The 17,518-nt window shown below is 57.1% G+C and overlaps 1 protein-coding gene across 1 annotated transcript; it reads left to right on the top strand.

Moving 5' to 3' along the window:
* The first annotated feature begins 6,804 nt into the window (after window positions 1-6,804).
* CHRM1 (cholinergic receptor muscarinic 1) lies at window positions 6,805-17,297 on the top strand. Its single transcript, XM_045555905.1, has 2 exons — window positions 6,805-6,886; window positions 14,790-17,297. The coding sequence occupies exon 2, from the start codon at window positions 14,866-14,868 to the stop codon at window positions 16,246-16,248; it is 1,383 nt and encodes a 460-aa protein (XP_045411861.1). The 5' UTR covers window positions 6,805-6,886; window positions 14,790-14,865; the 3' UTR covers window positions 16,249-17,297.
* Window positions 17,298-17,518: the final 221 nt, after the last annotated feature.

Below are 17,518 nucleotides of genomic sequence, written 5' to 3'. Positions count from 1 at the left end.
AGCACCGGGGCGGGCAGGAGGCGCCAAGGGGGCGGGGAAGGGGGGCTGGTGGGCCAGGGTCAGGTTAGGCCCTAGCAAAAGGGCTGATTGCCCCACAGTGAGGAATGGAGAGAGGGCAGTGGGGAGGGGGAGGTGATAGAGACACATTGATGTCGACATTTGGGGGACTTTTAGGAGACGGGCAAAAATAATAATTGGGAGTCAACTGGCCTGGCTCTGGCACCTACTTAGCTGTGTGACCTTGGACAGGTTACTGAACCTCTGGGTGCCTCAGTTCCCTCATCTATAAAGTGGGGATAGTAATTCAACCTGCTCCATCAGGTTATTAGGAAAACTAAATGAGTTAAAATATGTATAACACTGAGAAGGAGGCCAGCATATAGTTGGTGCTACGCAAGTGGTTGTTAAATCATGGAACCACAGCCAGATGTGGTGGCATGCCTGTAGTCCCAGCTACTCGGGAGGCTGAGGTAGGAGGATTGCTTGAGCCCAGGAGTTCTAGACTGTAGTGTCCTATGTCCACTGGGTGTCCACACTAAGTTCAGCATCAATATGGTGACCTCCCAGGAGCAGGGGACCACCAGGTTGCCTAAGAAGGGGTGCACCAGCCGAGGTCAGAAACGGAGTAGGTCAAAACTCCCATGCTGAACAGTAGTGGAATCGTGCCTGTGAATAGCCACTGCACTACAGCCTGGGCAAAATAGCGAGACCCTGTCTCAAATAAATAAATAAATAAATCATGCAACCACAGAATGAAGATCTGGGGGAGATATTGGGTTAGCAATTTCCCGGGATACTCCTCCCTCTTAACCATGGCCAAGATGGTTCTCAACTCAGGCTCCAAGCTGGGGACAAAACCTACAAACTGTGAAGGGATCAAGAGGGCAGATTAAGTTAACCTAACCTCTCTGGGCCTCAGTTTTCTATCTGTAAAATGACTGCGCCTATATCCTGGAGCACTTGTGAAGATTAAACAAGAAAGCTCATGTAAAGAATTTATAAATGCGGTAGCCGGTTGGAAGCACTCAATAAAGGGCAGCCAGCTCCCACTAGCTTCTCAGTGTTAGTTCTGCGCGCCCCCCACCCTCGCCAACGAAAGGCCCGTATTGTAGGGCATAAAGGAGATATAAATAATATTATTCCTCTCCCTGAGAAGGCAAAAGGGGCGCTTGGCCCCAGGCCCCCTAGGCGTAAGGCACCCGGGCCTCTCGCCCGACCCCTGCTGGGCACGAAGCTGGGTGGGCCGCTGGGGGGCGCGGCGGGAGGCGCGGACGGCCGTGGACAACACTGGAGCGACCCCAGGCGGCGGGCACCTTGGCCGAGAACCGCTGGAAGCCAATGAACGAAGGTTCAGGACTCAGGTCAGGAGGGTAAGGAGCACTCCCACCCCAAGTCACCGACGTACTTCTGCGCGTGCGCAGGGTCGGGGGGTCTCGCGGAGAGGTGGGTAAGGAGAGGAAGCGGGCGGAGGCGCCTCTCACCCAGCTCCTTCCCACCCCTCGCCATCGGTGGGGACTTTGAGGACTGGGCGTCCAAGGGATGGGGGTGGGAGGAGGAAAGGTGCGAGGGAAGGAAGCAAACTTAGCTGGACCGGGCCAGGGGACCCCCAAATCGGCCCTGCTTCACCCCGTCACGACCCTGGGCGCTCGGGTTCCACTGCTGAATCAAGGAAAAGCCTTGGGGACCCGGACCTCGGGTTCTCCAAAATTCCCGCCCGAATTTCACGGGACTCCAGCAGTTTCACATGGGACCTAGACTTGGGCCGGGGCGTGTATACCCTGTGGCGGAAAACTTGGGGGCCTCAGCCAGTCGACGCCGTTAATTAGGTTTTTCGAGCTGCGTTGGGCCGTAGGGATTTAAGCAGGAGGCACGAGCCTCCGTAGCGCGGGGGAAGGTGCCTCATTCCACGGTCTGGGCCGCACATCCACGGCGCGTCCAACTCCAAGGCTGCAGCAAGTGACCTGGACTCCGAGGTCCTGTCCTCAGAGGCGGGGACAGAGGACGCTTAGAGACGCCCCGTGGGAACGCGGCTCCTTTCCACGGCCGGCTCCGACGGGGAGTCCGAAACTCCAGGATGCGTCATCGGTTCCCAGCGCTCGCTACCCCGGCCCGACCCCGGGCTCTGCGTTAACTCCGCCGAGTCACCAGTTGGGCTGTAAGGTCCAGGGAGCGCTCCTTCCAGGACCCAGGCCCCGCCGGGAAAACACGCCAGGCGCCGCGCCCCGGATCGCTCCAAACCCATCTTTTTTTTCGGGAACTGACCTCGAGGCTTCGGGGCTAGGGAGTGAGGTTGCTTCCCGGCGCTCCCCCTGCTCCCAGGAGCCCAGCACATAACCGGGGCGGGGAGGTGAAACGCCCGGGACGTGAAGAGGGATTATGGCTACGCGGCCTTAACTTCGGAACCAGACTCGGAAGACCCCAATTTCCTGTCGCAATAGGATGCCTTTGTTGTGGCGGCGTCCGCCCCGGCTGTGGGGCGACAGCGGCTCTGGGGCCCCTTGCTAAGCCAGTTCTATCCCAGCCCCGCCCTGGATTTTAGTTTCTCCTTTTAAATCTGGGAATTAGCCTCTCCCGGAGGACTGGCAGGAGGAGGCTAAGGAGGAGGGCCGAGGTGAAGGGACAGGGGGTGGGAGGGCGAGATGGGCGCCCTTAGGCCCAGCCGCTGCCTGCCTCCCGGGCTTGGAATGGAGGTTGCTTCGCCCAGCGGGTGAGACCACTCGCCCATGCCCCTTCCCGAGGGCACCGACGACCCACCAACTTGGCTTCCAAGGCCTGGTGGGGCGAGAAGGAGAAGTCACCCACTTCGGCCTCCTCCTCCCAGGACAGTTGAAGCAGCACCGTGAAGTGGCAACTTTAGCAGGGTTTAAGTTTCCGACACGGATTCAAGCCAGGGTCGAAGGCTAGAGGATCGAAGCCTAGAGGGGCTGCAGTGCACGATAGGAGCCCTCTCACTTCTTTCCCCCAGCCGCTGGCGGACAGACCCGGGCCTTTTAAAAATGCTGTCCCACAGTCTCTGCCGTCCCTAGAACTGCAGCCTGCACACTCCTACCTGGTCCTTAGCCCCAGGGTGTCTCCAGGCACACTCACCGCGCCCTCCAGGAAGCCCCAGGGATACATGTGGCTTATAAATCTACTCATCTGTAAAATGGGAATAATAATAGAACCTCCCTCATAGAGTTGTGAGAAGCAAATGAGTTAATCAATGTAGAGCGATTAGCAGCGCCTGGCATGAAGTGCTCAATGCGTGTTATAAATAACAACAATAATGGCTTTCACTTTTTTGCAGAGTGAATGTGCCACGTTTTACCTACACAGGCCCAACTAACCCGTCAAACAATTCTGTCGGGAAGGTATTTCTACCCAGCCACCCCCCCCCAAGTCACTGATGAAGAAACTGAGACCTGGAGAGGGGCACTAACTTGCCCAGGGCGGTTCAACTAGCAAAAGGCCAAGCTGGATTCGCACCCATGGCAGTCTCTCCTCCTCTAGAGTGAGGGGGGCTGAGCTTGGGGCCGAGCCACGCAAGGGTGACCCCGCCTTGCCTCAATGGCCCAGGGGCGTGAATTTTCGGCCAGGTGACCAGAAATAGCATCTGGCAGAGACCAGTTTAGCCGAGACCCTGGAGTCCTGCACCAGCCCATGCCCCACCCAGTCTGAAATAGGGGAGAGCTGGTGGGGGCCAGGCCGGGGCGCTTGAGGGCTGCAGGGGGTCGCCCGGGGGCGGGGCCGGACCCCCACGTGCGCCGCCTGCAGCGGCTCCAAGAAGCCCTTTGTCGCGAGCAGCCGCGTTCGTGCCGCACTCGGCGGGCTTAAAATAAAGACAATGTTCCCAGCCTCCCTGCGGCTAAATCCGGCGCGGGTGCGGGGGCGGTGAGCGAGCCGGGCGGGAGCGCTTCTCCGGGCCCTACCTCCCTTCTCCCCTCTTGCCTCAGTTTCCCCATCTGGTAAGGGGGACCTAGCCAAGTCTACGCGGGGAAGCGAGAAGAGTGATACAGTAGGGGGGCGTCATCTCCGTGCCTCCGCGGCTGCACCGACTTAAGGAAGATGCGTGGGCAGAGGGGGGCACTGAGGAGGAGGCAGGGGAAAGCTGGACACCCTCCCCTCCCGCCCACAAAATAAGTGTTTTTATTTCTAAAGGGACGTGTGCAGAGGCGGTGGGAGAAGAGAAAAGGGAGGCCAAGGAGATTGGGGGGAGGGGGCAAAGAGGGAGCCTGATTCAGACTCGGAAATGGATGTTGAGCGTGGAGGCCTAACACCCCCACACTCAGCCACGTGTACGCGCACAAGTACACGCAGCCCCGCCGCAGGCACAAGCCGCAGCCGCAAGCCCAGGACAGCCCAGCAGGGGGCAGCCCGAGTCCGGGCCCACGGGCGGGGGCTGGCCAAATTCTGGCCCGACCCGCTGGGTGACCCTGGGGAGTGAAGGGGCTTATTGGAGGTTATTCCTCTCCAAGCTGCAGTGTCTGGCCAACTTCAGAAAGGAGGCGAATGGGTGCTTGCTTGAGCCCCAAATGGCTTTGAGAAGCAGAGATGCCCCCACGTCTACCTGCCACGTGTGCCCACCACTGGCACCAGATGGCTGCTGGCCAAGCCCCAGGGACTCCAGTTTCTGCTCCACTGGCTCCAATGGCAACTGGGCTCCTGGGCGAGGAAGCCCCAGGTTACCCTCAGGCATCAGCGTTGGGAGGGGGTGTTGGTGGGAAATGGGCAGGGGAGAAGAGAGGGGCAGGCCCCAACCCCTGCCCCAAATTCCATAGCCTGGGCTTAGAGCTAAGGGGCCTAAGTCCAAACACTTGCCCAGTGTGTGTTAATCACACCTCTGCTCTTCAGTTTCTCACCTCCATAAGGGGGATAATTGAGGATCCCATTCCTTCCCACCTCTCATCCCAGGACGTCACACAGCCCCGTGGTGCAGAGAACACGGCAGCCCCAGAGCAGTCCAGGTAGCCTCCCAACTCCCCGCCACGGCCAGCTCTCCAGCGCCCTGGGAGGTCGCTAGGGTCAGACGAAGGCGGGACAGGACCCAGGTCTCTATGGCAAAAGGCCCCCCAGGGGTTCTATCGCTGAGGAAACTCAACACAGAAACCCAAACAGGCCTGGAGGGAGGGGTGCTGGCCGAGCAGTAAGACTGAGGGAGGAGGGGAGGAAGGGCTCGTTGCCTCCCAGGTACGCACCTGTGCGCCCTGAGTGGGAGTCAGGGGAGACAGAGTTTGACAAGCTGGGAGGAGAGCTGTCTGTCTGCCTGTCTGTCTGTCTTCCAAGTGGAAACTGGGGGTGGAGCAGGCAGGGAGGTAGAGGCTGCCTCACTTGTCAGAATTAGCAAGTTCCACAGTTGGGCAACACTCAGACACGCACGGAATACAGACACACGTGTGCACATGCATCCTGCCTCCAAACCGACAGGGTCACACCTGCACTTACCCAGGCTGCATGACGGCATGAGTACACAGGGGCACACACATGCGGGGCACTCAGCCATGCATGGCGCAGGCACCTGGCCCCCCACTCATCCTCAAAAACCAGACATCCATATACCCTCACACAGATGGACGCTAGAGCACACAGCCCAGCACGCGGGCACGTCCGCTCGCCCCCAGGCGGGTGCGCCAGCCCTCTGGGTCTGTTCCAAGTTGGAGCCTCTCACGTGAGGCCCAATGTGTCATTTCCAAACAGAAGGAATCTAGCTCCCTCGCAGCAGGGAGGAAGAGCAGGGTGTGTGGCTGGGTGGGTGGGTGCGTGGGCATGTGCGGGGGGAGGGCATGTGTGCGAGGGAAGCAAGCATGTGAGTACCAGGGCATGTGTGCTGGGGCATGGTGCACGCGGGTGGGGGGCTCGAAGGTGGGGTGGGGGAAGGAGCCCGGGGAAACACAGTGTGCCTTTGTGAGGGGGTGTGTGTGCCGCCTGGTCTGTGTGCAGTGGGTGTGGGTGTTTGTCTCCCTGTATCCGCCTTCTCTCCCGTCCTGGACTTTTAGCCTTCCTGGGCTTGCCTTCCTCATGTCCTGCCTCCTCCCTCTCGGGGCTCAAACTGGGTGCCCTGGTGGAGGAGGGGGGCACGGCACCAAGACCTAGCCCAACCCCAGATGCTGCCTGAGGCTTCCCTCTAGCTCCCCCTCCCTTCCTTTCCTCCCTTTCCTCCCTCCCTCTCTTTCCCTTTCTCCCTCCCCCCCCAGGCTGGCGTGCCAGGGGGTGGGACATGCCAATCACTGGCTGTGCCTCTCCCGTTGCCAGCACAGGGCGCAGCTCCCCCCGGGAGCCAGGTGTTTGGGTCCCTGGAGACGCCGCCGGCCCCCGGGGAGGCAGTGGGGCTAAAGACCCTACAGACCCCTCTCCAGCTCCTTGGTGAGTACATTTGGAAGGGTTTGGGAGGGGCTGCACTGAGGTCGGGGCAGGAGAAGCAGGGTCCTTGATGCGGGGGAGGGCAGGGAGGAGGATGAGACTGAAATGGGGCTGGACCCCAGAGAGAGGAGGAGGTCAGGGAGGGGTCTAGAGGGCAAAGAGGCGCTGTAGCATTGGACATTGACTGCTCCAAATACCCTGTCTCCTGGCTTTGAATAGATACATCTGATGTTTTTCTGGGCTTCCGCTGGCAGAGAAGATGGAGACCCCCTCAGGAAACTGGACCTGGGGCTGGGAAGGGATTAGGCTGCTTTGTAGCAAGCAGAGCCCCCAGCACCCTGGGGGCAGAGTGGGAAGGGCTGGGGGCCAGGAGGCAGCCCTCGCCACCAGCATCCTGTGGGCGGTTGACCCCCCTCAATTAGGGCACCAGTCCCAGAACCTCCCCCTCTCCTCCCTCAGGGTACCCTGAATCCCACCATCCTGTCTACCTCAGCTCCCCCAAGATGGACTGAACCAGGCTGCTGGCCAGACGGACGAGCTGGATGCCAAGGTGGGTGTTGGGCCAGAAGCCAGTGGGAGACCAGGCAAAGAGCCCCAGGGCTCTCTGGGGACAAATGGGCACTTGGATGGCCATGCCAGCCAGGAAATGTGGCCCTGACGTGTGCAGGGGCCCAGAGGGCCCTCCCTATGTCCCTGGTATCTTGGGCTCCCACAGGGCAGGTCTTAGTCCTATGTCCAGGCAATGCATGGACACTAATGGGCACCTAAGCCAGGTGCCCACCCCAGTGCCCTCAGACTCCACAATGTGCAGATAGGCTGGGGGCCAGAAGCTCTGATTCTTGCAGAGTTGCCAGCTCCCGGGCAGGCAGCTGGGGCGGGGGTAGTCAGCTTTCATTAGGTCATTCAGACACGTGCAGCTGAGGGGTGGTCAGGGCCAATGGAGAGAGGTTCAGCTCTTCCCACAAAGCACACCTGCAGCTCCACCCAGACTGACCCAGGGCCCCCTGCCCGACTGGCCGGAAGGAGTCAGGCAGTCTCCAGCAGCCGGACAGTCTCCTGTCCCTGGGTAATCAGCTGCTCACTGAGCTGTCACCCTGACCTCGGCCACTAGGCAAGCCGGATCGCTGCGGAGATATGAGAGGGGAGGAGGTAGTGAAATGGGCTGCAGAAGATGGGCCAGCGGCTGGCAGTCTGGGAGCTGGATCCTAAGTGCGATGGGGAGTCCACAGTGTGGAGAAGGGGCTAGGCAGAGGTCACGAGGACCTAGAAAGGACCTTCCCGTTGTACAGATGGAGGGACTGAGGCTGGGAAAGGGATCTGCTCATGGTCAGAGAAGGGATATTTAAGGGTCCATTGAGGCTTGGACTCCTTCTTCTCACCCTCAGCACAACGCTGCACTGCTGCCTCCGTGAGCAGGAAGGTGGGGTGGGGGAGCAGGGGGTGCAGCAAGCTCTGTGAGGCAGGAGCTTGGGCTCCCAGCGGGCGGGTGGGGAGAGGTGGGTGACTGTGCTGGGTTTCTGCTCTGCTGTGGTGCCATGGTGATGCCTACAAGGACGGGGGAGGGAGAAGAAAGGAAAGCGGGAGGGGAGTGCAAAGAGCAGGGGGCATGCGGAGAGGAGGGTGAGGGGCCCAGCACCTCTGATGCCACACTGGTGGAGCCAGAGCGAGGCCCAGGGCCCAGCCTGCTAACAGCCAGCTCAGGCATGGTCCCGCTAAAGCCGGCAACCGGTTCAGATCCACCCAGGTGAGCAGATTTGCAGTGATTCTAGGGCTGATGCTCCTCTTCTGGCTCAGCAGTGCATTTCTGTAGCATTTAACTGATGGCTACTGCCCTCCACACAGCTAGTTGGCACTCCCAGTGGTGACTGTTGAACCTGAAAATGCGATAAATCCTATTTGTTTACTCCCTCATTCCCAAGGCCAGGTATCAGGGGTGGAAGTTTCATGCACCATTAACGGGCCAAGAGCTAGCTTTGGAGAAAACTTAGCCTCGGGCGAGAGAGCCGCCTTAGACAGGCTGACTTCTGGGTTAAGGCCCCAGCAGAAGGGACCACTGGGGAGACCCGGCCAGAAGAAGCACCCTCTGACTGCATATGTGAGGCTGCAGCTGCCCAGCCCCAAGGCCCCTCCGCACACCTCCTCCCCAGTATTGTCCCATCTCCCTAGCCAGGGTTCCGCCTGTTTCCAGACCCAGAATCACAAGATGGCTCCACTCCTCCCTCTGAAATCTCTTCCCCAGCATGCCCTCATTTTCTGCTTCCCCTTGTACACTCCCTGGCCAGCAATGAAGTTCAGGAAAGCCTGGCGTTCAGGAGCCCCTCTCCCTGGCTCTCTCCCCCTGCCTCCCCCAGTGGCTCTCTCCCCTCCCCCCCTCTGTCTTCTCACCAGCCAGATCCCCAGCCCCTGGGGATTGGTCCAGGGCGCTGGCAGTCAGCAGTCTGGCCTGCTGCACTAGAGGCTCTGACCTCATCCCTTAACCCTTTGAGCTCAGGCCAACATTTTCCCCCGCCCCACCCACAGTGACAGACACCATCATACCTCCATGCCTGTCCTATCACCTCACTCAGCTTCCCTGCAGCCGGGTGAAGCAGGGTTTCCTTGGTCCATTTTACAGATGAGGATGCTGTTTTGCTCCCATGCTCTCAAGCCAGGCAAGGCTTCACTCAAGGGAGCAGGGTCCTGGCAGATGGGGGAGCTGGAGGGAGCAGAGGGGGCTCTGGGCCATGCTCTGGAGCCGGTCCTGACCCCAGCAGGCTCATCCTCAGCCTGAAGTCAAGTACATATTCATGTATTTAGTCCACAAATGTTTATTGAGCAACTACTATGTGCTGGCCCTGGGATAAAGCAGTGAATCAGGCAGACGCAGCCCCTTACCCTGCCTCTTAAAGAGCTCCGGCTGGACCACCCCCTTCCCACAGCATATAGCTCCCAGATAGACGACAGACACACACAGACCAGACTCTGAGGGAAGGACCCATTCCTCACTGTTGACGATTCACACTAGGGCTTGGCCAAGCTAGCTGAGGTGGGCAAGGAGGCACGAGCCCTCCATCCCCTCCAGAATATCTGGTCTCGGAGGCAGACCGCCTGCTCCAAATTCTGGTTGTATCGCCAATGAGCTATGAGGTCCTTCAGGTCTTTTGCAAAAGGTGGATAACAGAAACTATTTCATAAGGGTTGTAACAGGTAAATTAGATCAGGCATATAATGCTTAGGGCCATGTAGGGTATATAGTAAGCAGTCAGTAAGTATCAGTTGCTACAATAATATTAGTGGTATTATTAAAGGCTCCCAACAGCCTTCGTCAGGGGGCCACAGTCCCGGGCAGAAAAGCACCTCCCCACTTCCTTGGTACCTTCCTGTACCCCAGACATGACACCCTCTGAGGATGGGTCCCAACCCATCCCCACAAAACTATGGACTCACCCTACCATTCCCAGTCTCACTCAGCAAGGCACACACCCTCACTCACAAATACTCATCCTAGGAGTCCACTGCAACCCCACAGAAGGGTAACCAGGTCAGGACAGTGACTTGCCCAAGGTCACACAGCAAGGCAAGAGCTTGCAGCCAGGCAGAGACAGTGCCAAGGGCTGCCCTCCCACCTGCTGCAATCCCCACTGTGATGGCTTCACTGAACGTGCTCTGCAAAGTCAGCTTCAAGTGCCCCTTTCAAGCAGATAGCTGGCCCTAAGCCCCGCCTGTGTAGAAATTCTGGAGCCACCACTGAACCTTGGTACCCTAACTCTCAACTCAGGGCTGGTCTCCCCAGGGGAACCTGCCACGTCACAGGAAACCAGGTTCTTTCACAACCACCACCTTGCCTGTCCCTCAGCAGCCTCATACAGGTAGAGAATTGCCCCCAGTCAAGAGTTAAGGAGACCTGGACAGGGTCACACCACAGGGACTAGAGAGCATGGCTCCAGAAATCTTCCTCTGAGGTCTCTCACTGTCCAAGAGAGGGTTTGGGGCGGGGGTACCCCTGCTTCTGATTGTGGAGAAAAGCCCTTCATTGATGAGTCTGTTCTTAGGCTGCATCACAGCAGGAAGAAGGTTCAGCAGGAGGCAAGAATCAGACTCCACTTGCCCAGAACCTCTGCCCCTCTCCATCCCCGCAGCCGCCCCAGATGGGCGGCCTTAGCCCTCACAGCACACAGGTCTGGCAGAGCAGACTTGCCCAAGTGGAAAGAACGCAGGCTTGGCCCCCGCAGGTCCAAGTCAGGATCCCAACTCCACCACCTCTGTGGGCCCATCAGAAAGCCTCCTAGCCCCCTGAGCCTCAGTGTCCTCACCTATAAAAAGATAGAACCCCCCACTGGGGTGTCCTATGATTAAGGGAAATGATATCATACATCAGGTGCCTGGCATGCAGGAGGTATTAATTATGGTGGTCATCAGTATGACTATTTAAGTAGGAGAGTTGGAAGGGACTGCCAGCTTCCTCACTTCCAAGGACCCCCTGGGTTACTTCTCACACTTCCCACTGTTCTGAAGCTTTTTGAAAATTCACCAAAGTTATAGGAAGCCTTATAATGGGCAGAGGTCCACCACCTCTGCCATTGCAGTCCCAACTGGGACAACCTAAGTGAGTCCTCAGCCTTACTCCAGGGACTTGGCTCCTTTCTGTTCAGCATCTTGAGATCTGGGTTTCAGGAACCCATAAAAATCTCCCCAGACGCCAGGCTAGTCCAACTCCTCCACTACTGATGAGCAAACTGGAAACCAGATGGGGCTGTGCCTGGGGTCTGGAGAGGAGGGGGCTTGCTAGAAAGGGGCTGGGCAGTGGATCAGGAAAAGGTGCTGGGAATAACAACAGAGGCCTTTAATCAAGTGTCTGTTTTAGTGCCAGGAGCTTTGAACGCTATTATTCCCCTCAGCTGGGGCGTGAGGGCAGCAGGGGAATGAAAGTTGAGTAATTTCTGATGGTTACACAGCTAGAAAGGGACAGTGCCAAGCTTCAAACCCAAGGCTGGGATCCACAATGCCAGGACTAGGGTGAATCAAGTGAGGCACTCGCCTTAGAGCAAAATTTAAAAGGGGGATAGAAGAGGGTACAAAAAGACTCACTAATCACGATAATATTGTAATGTAATATTTTAAAAAATCAAATAGCAAATTATAGCCCACAGGCTGGCCATCTGTTTTTGCAAATAAAGTTTTATTGGAACCAGGGCCAGGATCAGAGTGAGGCAAGTGAGAGAGGGCTGTGCAAGAGCAGGGCTGGATCCTGTCTTTGTTTAACATGTTGTTCATCATGGATTTTTTACATTAATTTCCATTTTTATAAATATTGCATGAAAATATTTTCTTAATTACTGAGTTTTGAGGCACTCCTTAAATTTTGCACCTGAGGCAAGTGCCTGACTCGCCTTATCCTAGTCCTAGCTGCAGTGGGACATGGAGCGAAGCTTTGAAGTCTGCCAGAGCTGATGAGAGGTGCCTGGAGCTGGGCAGGGTGCAGCGCTCAGGCCGGCAAGCTCCTCTGGTCTGGCTGAGCCTCTGCAGGTCTTTGCCCGGGGCCCAGAGCTACAGAGCTGCTCCAGGCTACCTGGCGAGTGTGGCATGGGGGACAGCACCCAGTCTAGGAGCCAGGAGACCTGGAGCTAATGATCCCTTCTACCCCATTTTCTCTGTGCCTCAGTTGCTCCCTTTGTGCAATGGGTGTTAAACAGCACTCAGTTCAGAAAATCAAAGTGACAAAAGTTGTATAGGGCAAACTCTCAAGAGTAGCATCCACCAGCAGCCTCACGGGTACAACAAAACTCAGTGATCAAGACAAATCACAAGGCCAGGTATGGTGGCTCACGCAGGTAATCCTAGCACTCTGGGAGGCCCCGAGGCGGGAGGATCACTTGAGGTCAGGAGTTCGAGACCAGCCTGAGCAAGAGCGAGACCCGATCTCTATTAAAAATAGAAAGAAATAATTTGGACAGCTAAAAATCTATACAGAAAAAAATTAGCTGGGCATGGTGGCACATGCCTGTAGTCCCAGCTACTCAGGAGGCGGAGGCAGGAGGATCGCTTGAGCCCAGGAGTTTGAGGTTGCTGTGAGCTGGGCTGATGCCACTCTAGCCCGGGCAACAGAGTGAGACTCTATCTCAAAAAAAAAAAAAAAAAAAAAAGACAAATCACAGCCCTTTTGTCACGACAGAAGGGTCCATTCGCCGTTCTGTGGTGAACATACACTTCTCTTCGTCTTGCTCTTGCTCTGTAAACCTATCTTGTCCTTCCTCAGTACATTTCATTTCATGCTTGCCTTGAAAGAAAAAAAGATGAATCATATTTTAAAGCAATATTCTTGAAATTCAAATTGGCACACTACAGCCCTAGGGCTGACCTTCAGTTTTTGTAAATGAAGTTTCACTGGAACACACTGCCTGGGCTCAGATCCTGGTTGCGTGATCTTGTGCAAATTCTCTTGCTTTTCTCAGCGTCAAATTCCTCAGCTATAAAATGGAGAAAACAGCAATCCCTAGGTCATAGGTTCCAGTTAAGATTAAATGAGATTATACATATGAGCCCTTTAGCAATGACTAGCATTCAGGGAGCACTAAATAACAGCAGTGAGCATTATTATTATTAGTTGCTACTGCAGTATCAGAGATTTTTAACCAAAGAAGTAGACATTCCTACACAGGAAGGAGCCCTCATTGCTACACATACTGAGCATTAATAAGGACCCAGTGCTTGCATGTGCCAGGGGCCGCTCCAGGCACTTTACATGCATTGGCTCATTTAATCTTCACAATTCCTGGACATATTAGCTAGTGGTAGCTAATAGGTATTAACCCCATTTTTCAGTTGAGGAAACCAAGACATAAAGAAGTTATGTCACCAGCAATATTCACACACCCAGTAAATGGTGCTGCCTGGATTCAAATCCAGACAGTCTGGCTCCAAAGTCCAGGTGCTTTAACTATGATGTTACACATGCGCCCTCACGTGCAAACTGTCCCAGATACACTGACAGCCACAGTCCTTCCTGCTCATTCTGTCCCACACTGAACTCGCCACACTGAGAGCTGCTCTTACACACTGACAGTTTGCCATGAGCCATGGGATGGCCTCAGCCACACTCTACCCAGGTCATCTATCACAGGGACAGCACTTCAGTCTGTCACAGGCCTGATGCCCAAGGAACACCAGAGGTTGATAGGCCCTTGCTGAACATCTCTCCCTTGGAATTTTTCTAACAATACAGCCCCCGAAGGCCACGGCTGTGAGCTGGGGGGACCCTCAATATCTTCAGTGGACAGATGGATGTCTGAGGCCTGGAACAGGAAGGGACCCACCAAATTACAAGGCAGTAAGGCCATGGCTGAGCTGGCCTGGACGCTCACCCTTCACTGTGGCTTCACCTTGGTTGTGGAGGCCTCCTGTCCAGCTGGGAGGTGGCTACGGGTCCTGGCCTGCCTTTCTCTTTACCCAGCCCTAGTGCCCGGGCCAGACTCCAGATCCAAGAAAAGTCTGGAGGATCTTCCTGTTCCCTTTGCTTCCCGCTACTCAGCTGGGGCCCAGGAACAGAGTGGGGAGAGGGAGGGAGGCTTCCCACGCCCCATCTGGGGCCAGACCCCTACTTAGCTGGGAGCTGGAGCCCTCATCCTGCTGCCTGCTTTTGCCCCAGACCTTCCTACCACCAAGCTGGTGGCCGGGCCCAGTACAACTTTCCCTGCTGTCCTCATAGAGGGTCCAATTCAGCCCCAGACACCGCCTTCCTCATGTGTGTATGTAAACCCACATGCACAGAAAAATGCACAGACACAAATACATACACACACACACACACACACACACACACACACACACACGGTGCCCCTCTGCTCTCACCTCTTTCTCCTTATCCTCTCTGGGCCCTCCCCTTTCTTCCCACCTCTCCTTGTGAGAGTGCCACATACCCAGTGAGAGTGAGAAGTGGCTTCTAATCGTACTCACCACCCATGTCACCATGGCCAGGTCTTGCCACTGCTCAGAGCCACCATCATCTCAGTGAGATGCAAAGAGAGACCTTCCTTCTAGAGATGTACCACGGCTAAATTAGATAACTCAATTAAGGGCTTAGCACTGTGTCTGGCATGTAGTGACTATTCAGTAAATGAGCACTTTAATAAAGTTGAGTGAAATGCTTTGAAAATTTGGCAGGACTGTACATAAAGTGAGTCTCCTCCCAACTCCTGCCACATGAGTTAAGCAAGACAGGAATTAGTAGTAATTTCCCAATGAGAAAATTGAGACTCAGAGTCTGAATGGAGAAGCTGGAATAAGGGCTCAGATCCCTGGATTCCAAAGCCTCCCCGTGCTGCTGGCAAATCCTCTCACAGCTGGGAAAGAGCTCTGTAAGTGGCCATGTGTGAGCACCAGTCAGGGAAGGCAGGGGCTGTGTCCTTAGCCCCTTCCCCTCAGGGTTACCAGAGATGTCCAGTAGCCCAACCAAAGCCCATGTCCTCTCTCTTCAGGTGATGACCTTCCTCTGAGGAAGCCCTGTAGCGTGACTGGAGGAAGGGGCTGCCCACCCAGCCCCATCTGGCCACCATGAACACCTCAGCCCCACCTGCCGTCAGCCCCAACATCACCGTCCTGGCACCAGGAAAGGGTCCCTGGCAAGTGGCCTTCATTGGGATCACCACAGGCCTCCTGTCCCTGGCCACAGTGACAGGTAACCTGCTGGTACTCATCTCCTTCAAGGTCAACACGGAGCTCAAGACAGTCAATAACTACTTCCTGCTGAGCCTGGCCTGTGCCGACCTGATCATCGGCACCTTCTCCATGAACCTGTACACCACCTACCTGCTCATGGGCCACTGGGCTCTGGGCACGCTGGCTTGCGACCTCTGGCTGGCCCTGGACTATGTGGCCAGCAATGCCTCTGTCATGAATCTGCTGCTCATCAGCTTCGACCGCTACTTCTCCGTGACCCGGCCCCTGAGCTACCGCGCCAAGCGCACACCCCGCCGGGCAGCTCTGATGATCGGCCTGGCCTGGCTGGTTTCCTTCATCCTCTGGGCCCCAGCCATCCTCTTCTGGCAGTACCTGGTAGGGGAGCGGACGGTGCTGGCCGGGCAGTGCTACATCCAGTTCCTCTCCCAGCCTATCATCACCTTTGGCACAGCCATGGCCGCCTTCTACCTCCCTGTCACAGTCATGTGCACGCTCTACTGGCGCATCTACCGGGAGACGGAGAACCGGGCACGGGAGCTGGCAGCCCTTCAGGGCTCTGAGACACCAGGCAAAGGAGGTGGCAGCAGCAGCAGCTCAGAGCGGTCTCAGCCAGGGGCTGAGGGATCACCAGAGACTCCCCCAGGCCGCTGCTGTCGCTGTTGCCGGGCCCCCCGGCTGCTGCAGGCGTACAGCTGGAAAGAGGAAGAGGAAGAGGATGAAGGCTCCATGGAGTCCCTCACATCCTCGGAGGGTGAGGAGCCTGGCTCTGAAGTGGTGATCAAGATGCCCATGGTGGACCCCGAGGCACAGGCCCCCACCAAGCAGCCCCCCCGGAGCTCCCCGAATACAGTCAAGCGGCCGACCAGGAAAGGGCGTGATCGAGCGGGCAAGAGCCAGAAGCCCCGCGGGAAGGAGCAGCTGGCCAAGCGGAAGACCTTCTCGCTGGTCAAGGAGAAGAAGGCGGCTCGGACCCTGAGTGCCATCCTGCTGGCCTTCATCCTCACCTGGACACCGTACAACATCATGGTGCTGGTGTCCACCTTCTGCAAGGACTGTGTTCCCGAGACCCTGTGGGAGCTGGGCTACTGGCTGTGCTACGTCAACAGCACCATCAACCCCATGTGCTACGCACTCTGCAACAAAGCCTTCCGGGACACCTTCCGCCTGCTGCTGCTTTGCCGCTGGGACAAGAGACGCTGGCGCAAGATCCCAAAGCGCCCTGGCTCCGTGCACCGCACCCCCTCCCGCCAATGCTGATGGCCCCTCTCCTGCACCCCTGCACCCCAGTCCCCGGGAGAGGCCGGTGGAAAGCAGGCAGAGGCTGCATCCTCAGCCCTAGGGCCCTGCACAGGCCTCACCCGGCTTCCCAGGCCCCTAGGTCACCTTCCTGGACAGCCCAGAGAGACCCTGCCAACTTTCCAAACTTTGCTATTCCCAGGCAGGGAGTGAAACCCGGGGAACTGGTTTTTCTGTTCCCTGCTGGGTGGGAATGGGCTCTTCACCAGGAAGAAGGCCCGGGAGGAGGATCCGGGCTTTGGACTCCTTGTTTGCGTTTAGGCAGGAAGTCAGGAGCCAGCAGGGCGGGACAGGAGAAAGAAGGATTAACGTTAGTCTTCTTGGCCCAGTGGTGGCCCAGATTGCAATGTGAGATGGCGCCCTCTGGGGGCCGCAGCCCAGAACTGACACCGACCACTGAAAAAGAAAAGCTTGGCTCACAGGGAGGTGGGGATCCCCCCCTCCATAGGCAGAGCCCGCCCAGCTGGGCCCTAGGCACACTCCCCAGGATTGTCCAGCCTCCTTACAAATGTCTTCAGAGCATCCTTTTGTGGGTCACCCCAAAGCAAATGTCCAAGCATCAACAGGGCAATGACACCAGAGGGGATCAGCTTGGCTAGTCACACATCAAGTCCCAAGGCAGCAGCAGGACCAGGCGCCAGGTGTCCTGACTGTCCTACTATGTCATTTCCCTGGGTTCAGGGGGCAGGGGTGCCTGCTATCCAGCCCCACACCCCCACCCCCTGCCCCAGAGAAGCCTCAGTCCCTCCCTCCTGGCTCAGAGCCACCCCCTGGATGGATCTGCTCCCTGCAGACCTAGCCAGGCCTCCCGCATGCTGCCTGCCTCCAGCCCTGCCCCACACAGGCCTGGCCCAGCCAGCAGTTCTCTCCCGTGAGCTCCCCAATCCGATCCATGCATGGCCTCCCAGCCACCCTGACCTCCAGGCCGAGCCTGGCCCCAGATGTTCTTTCCTTCCATCCTCAGCAAGTGCTGAGTCTGTGAATAAAGCCACATAACCAGCGGGCACTAAGGGGCCTTCCTCCCTGTGTTGGCTCGAGGCCCTGATCTCAGGCCAGGGCATGATGGGGCAGGGAGGGCCCAAGTACTGTAAAATGTGGGCCTCGGCCCTGAAGGTGTTTCCAGGATGGGCAGCAGGGAGTGGCTGGATCTTCCAAAGCCTGTGGGTCCCAGCGCCATGGGTCCCCGGCTCAGGTGAGTGGGGCTGTAATGGCCAGACCTGGGCTTTGGAAG

This window comes from Lemur catta, chromosome 7, assembly GCF_020740605.2.
Source record: "Lemur catta isolate mLemCat1 chromosome 7, mLemCat1.pri, whole genome shotgun sequence".
NCBI classification, from domain to species: domain Eukaryota; kingdom Metazoa; phylum Chordata; class Mammalia; order Primates; family Lemuridae; genus Lemur; species Lemur catta.
Note: the sequence above shows the minus strand (reverse complement) of the source record. Positions and strands in the feature narration are given on the sequence as shown.

Excerpts from the sequence above, each read along its gene's own strand:
- CHRM1 (XM_045555905.1), top strand. The coding sequence starts at position 14,866 with ATGAACACCTCAGCCCCACCTGCCGTCAGCCCCAACATCACCGTCCTG.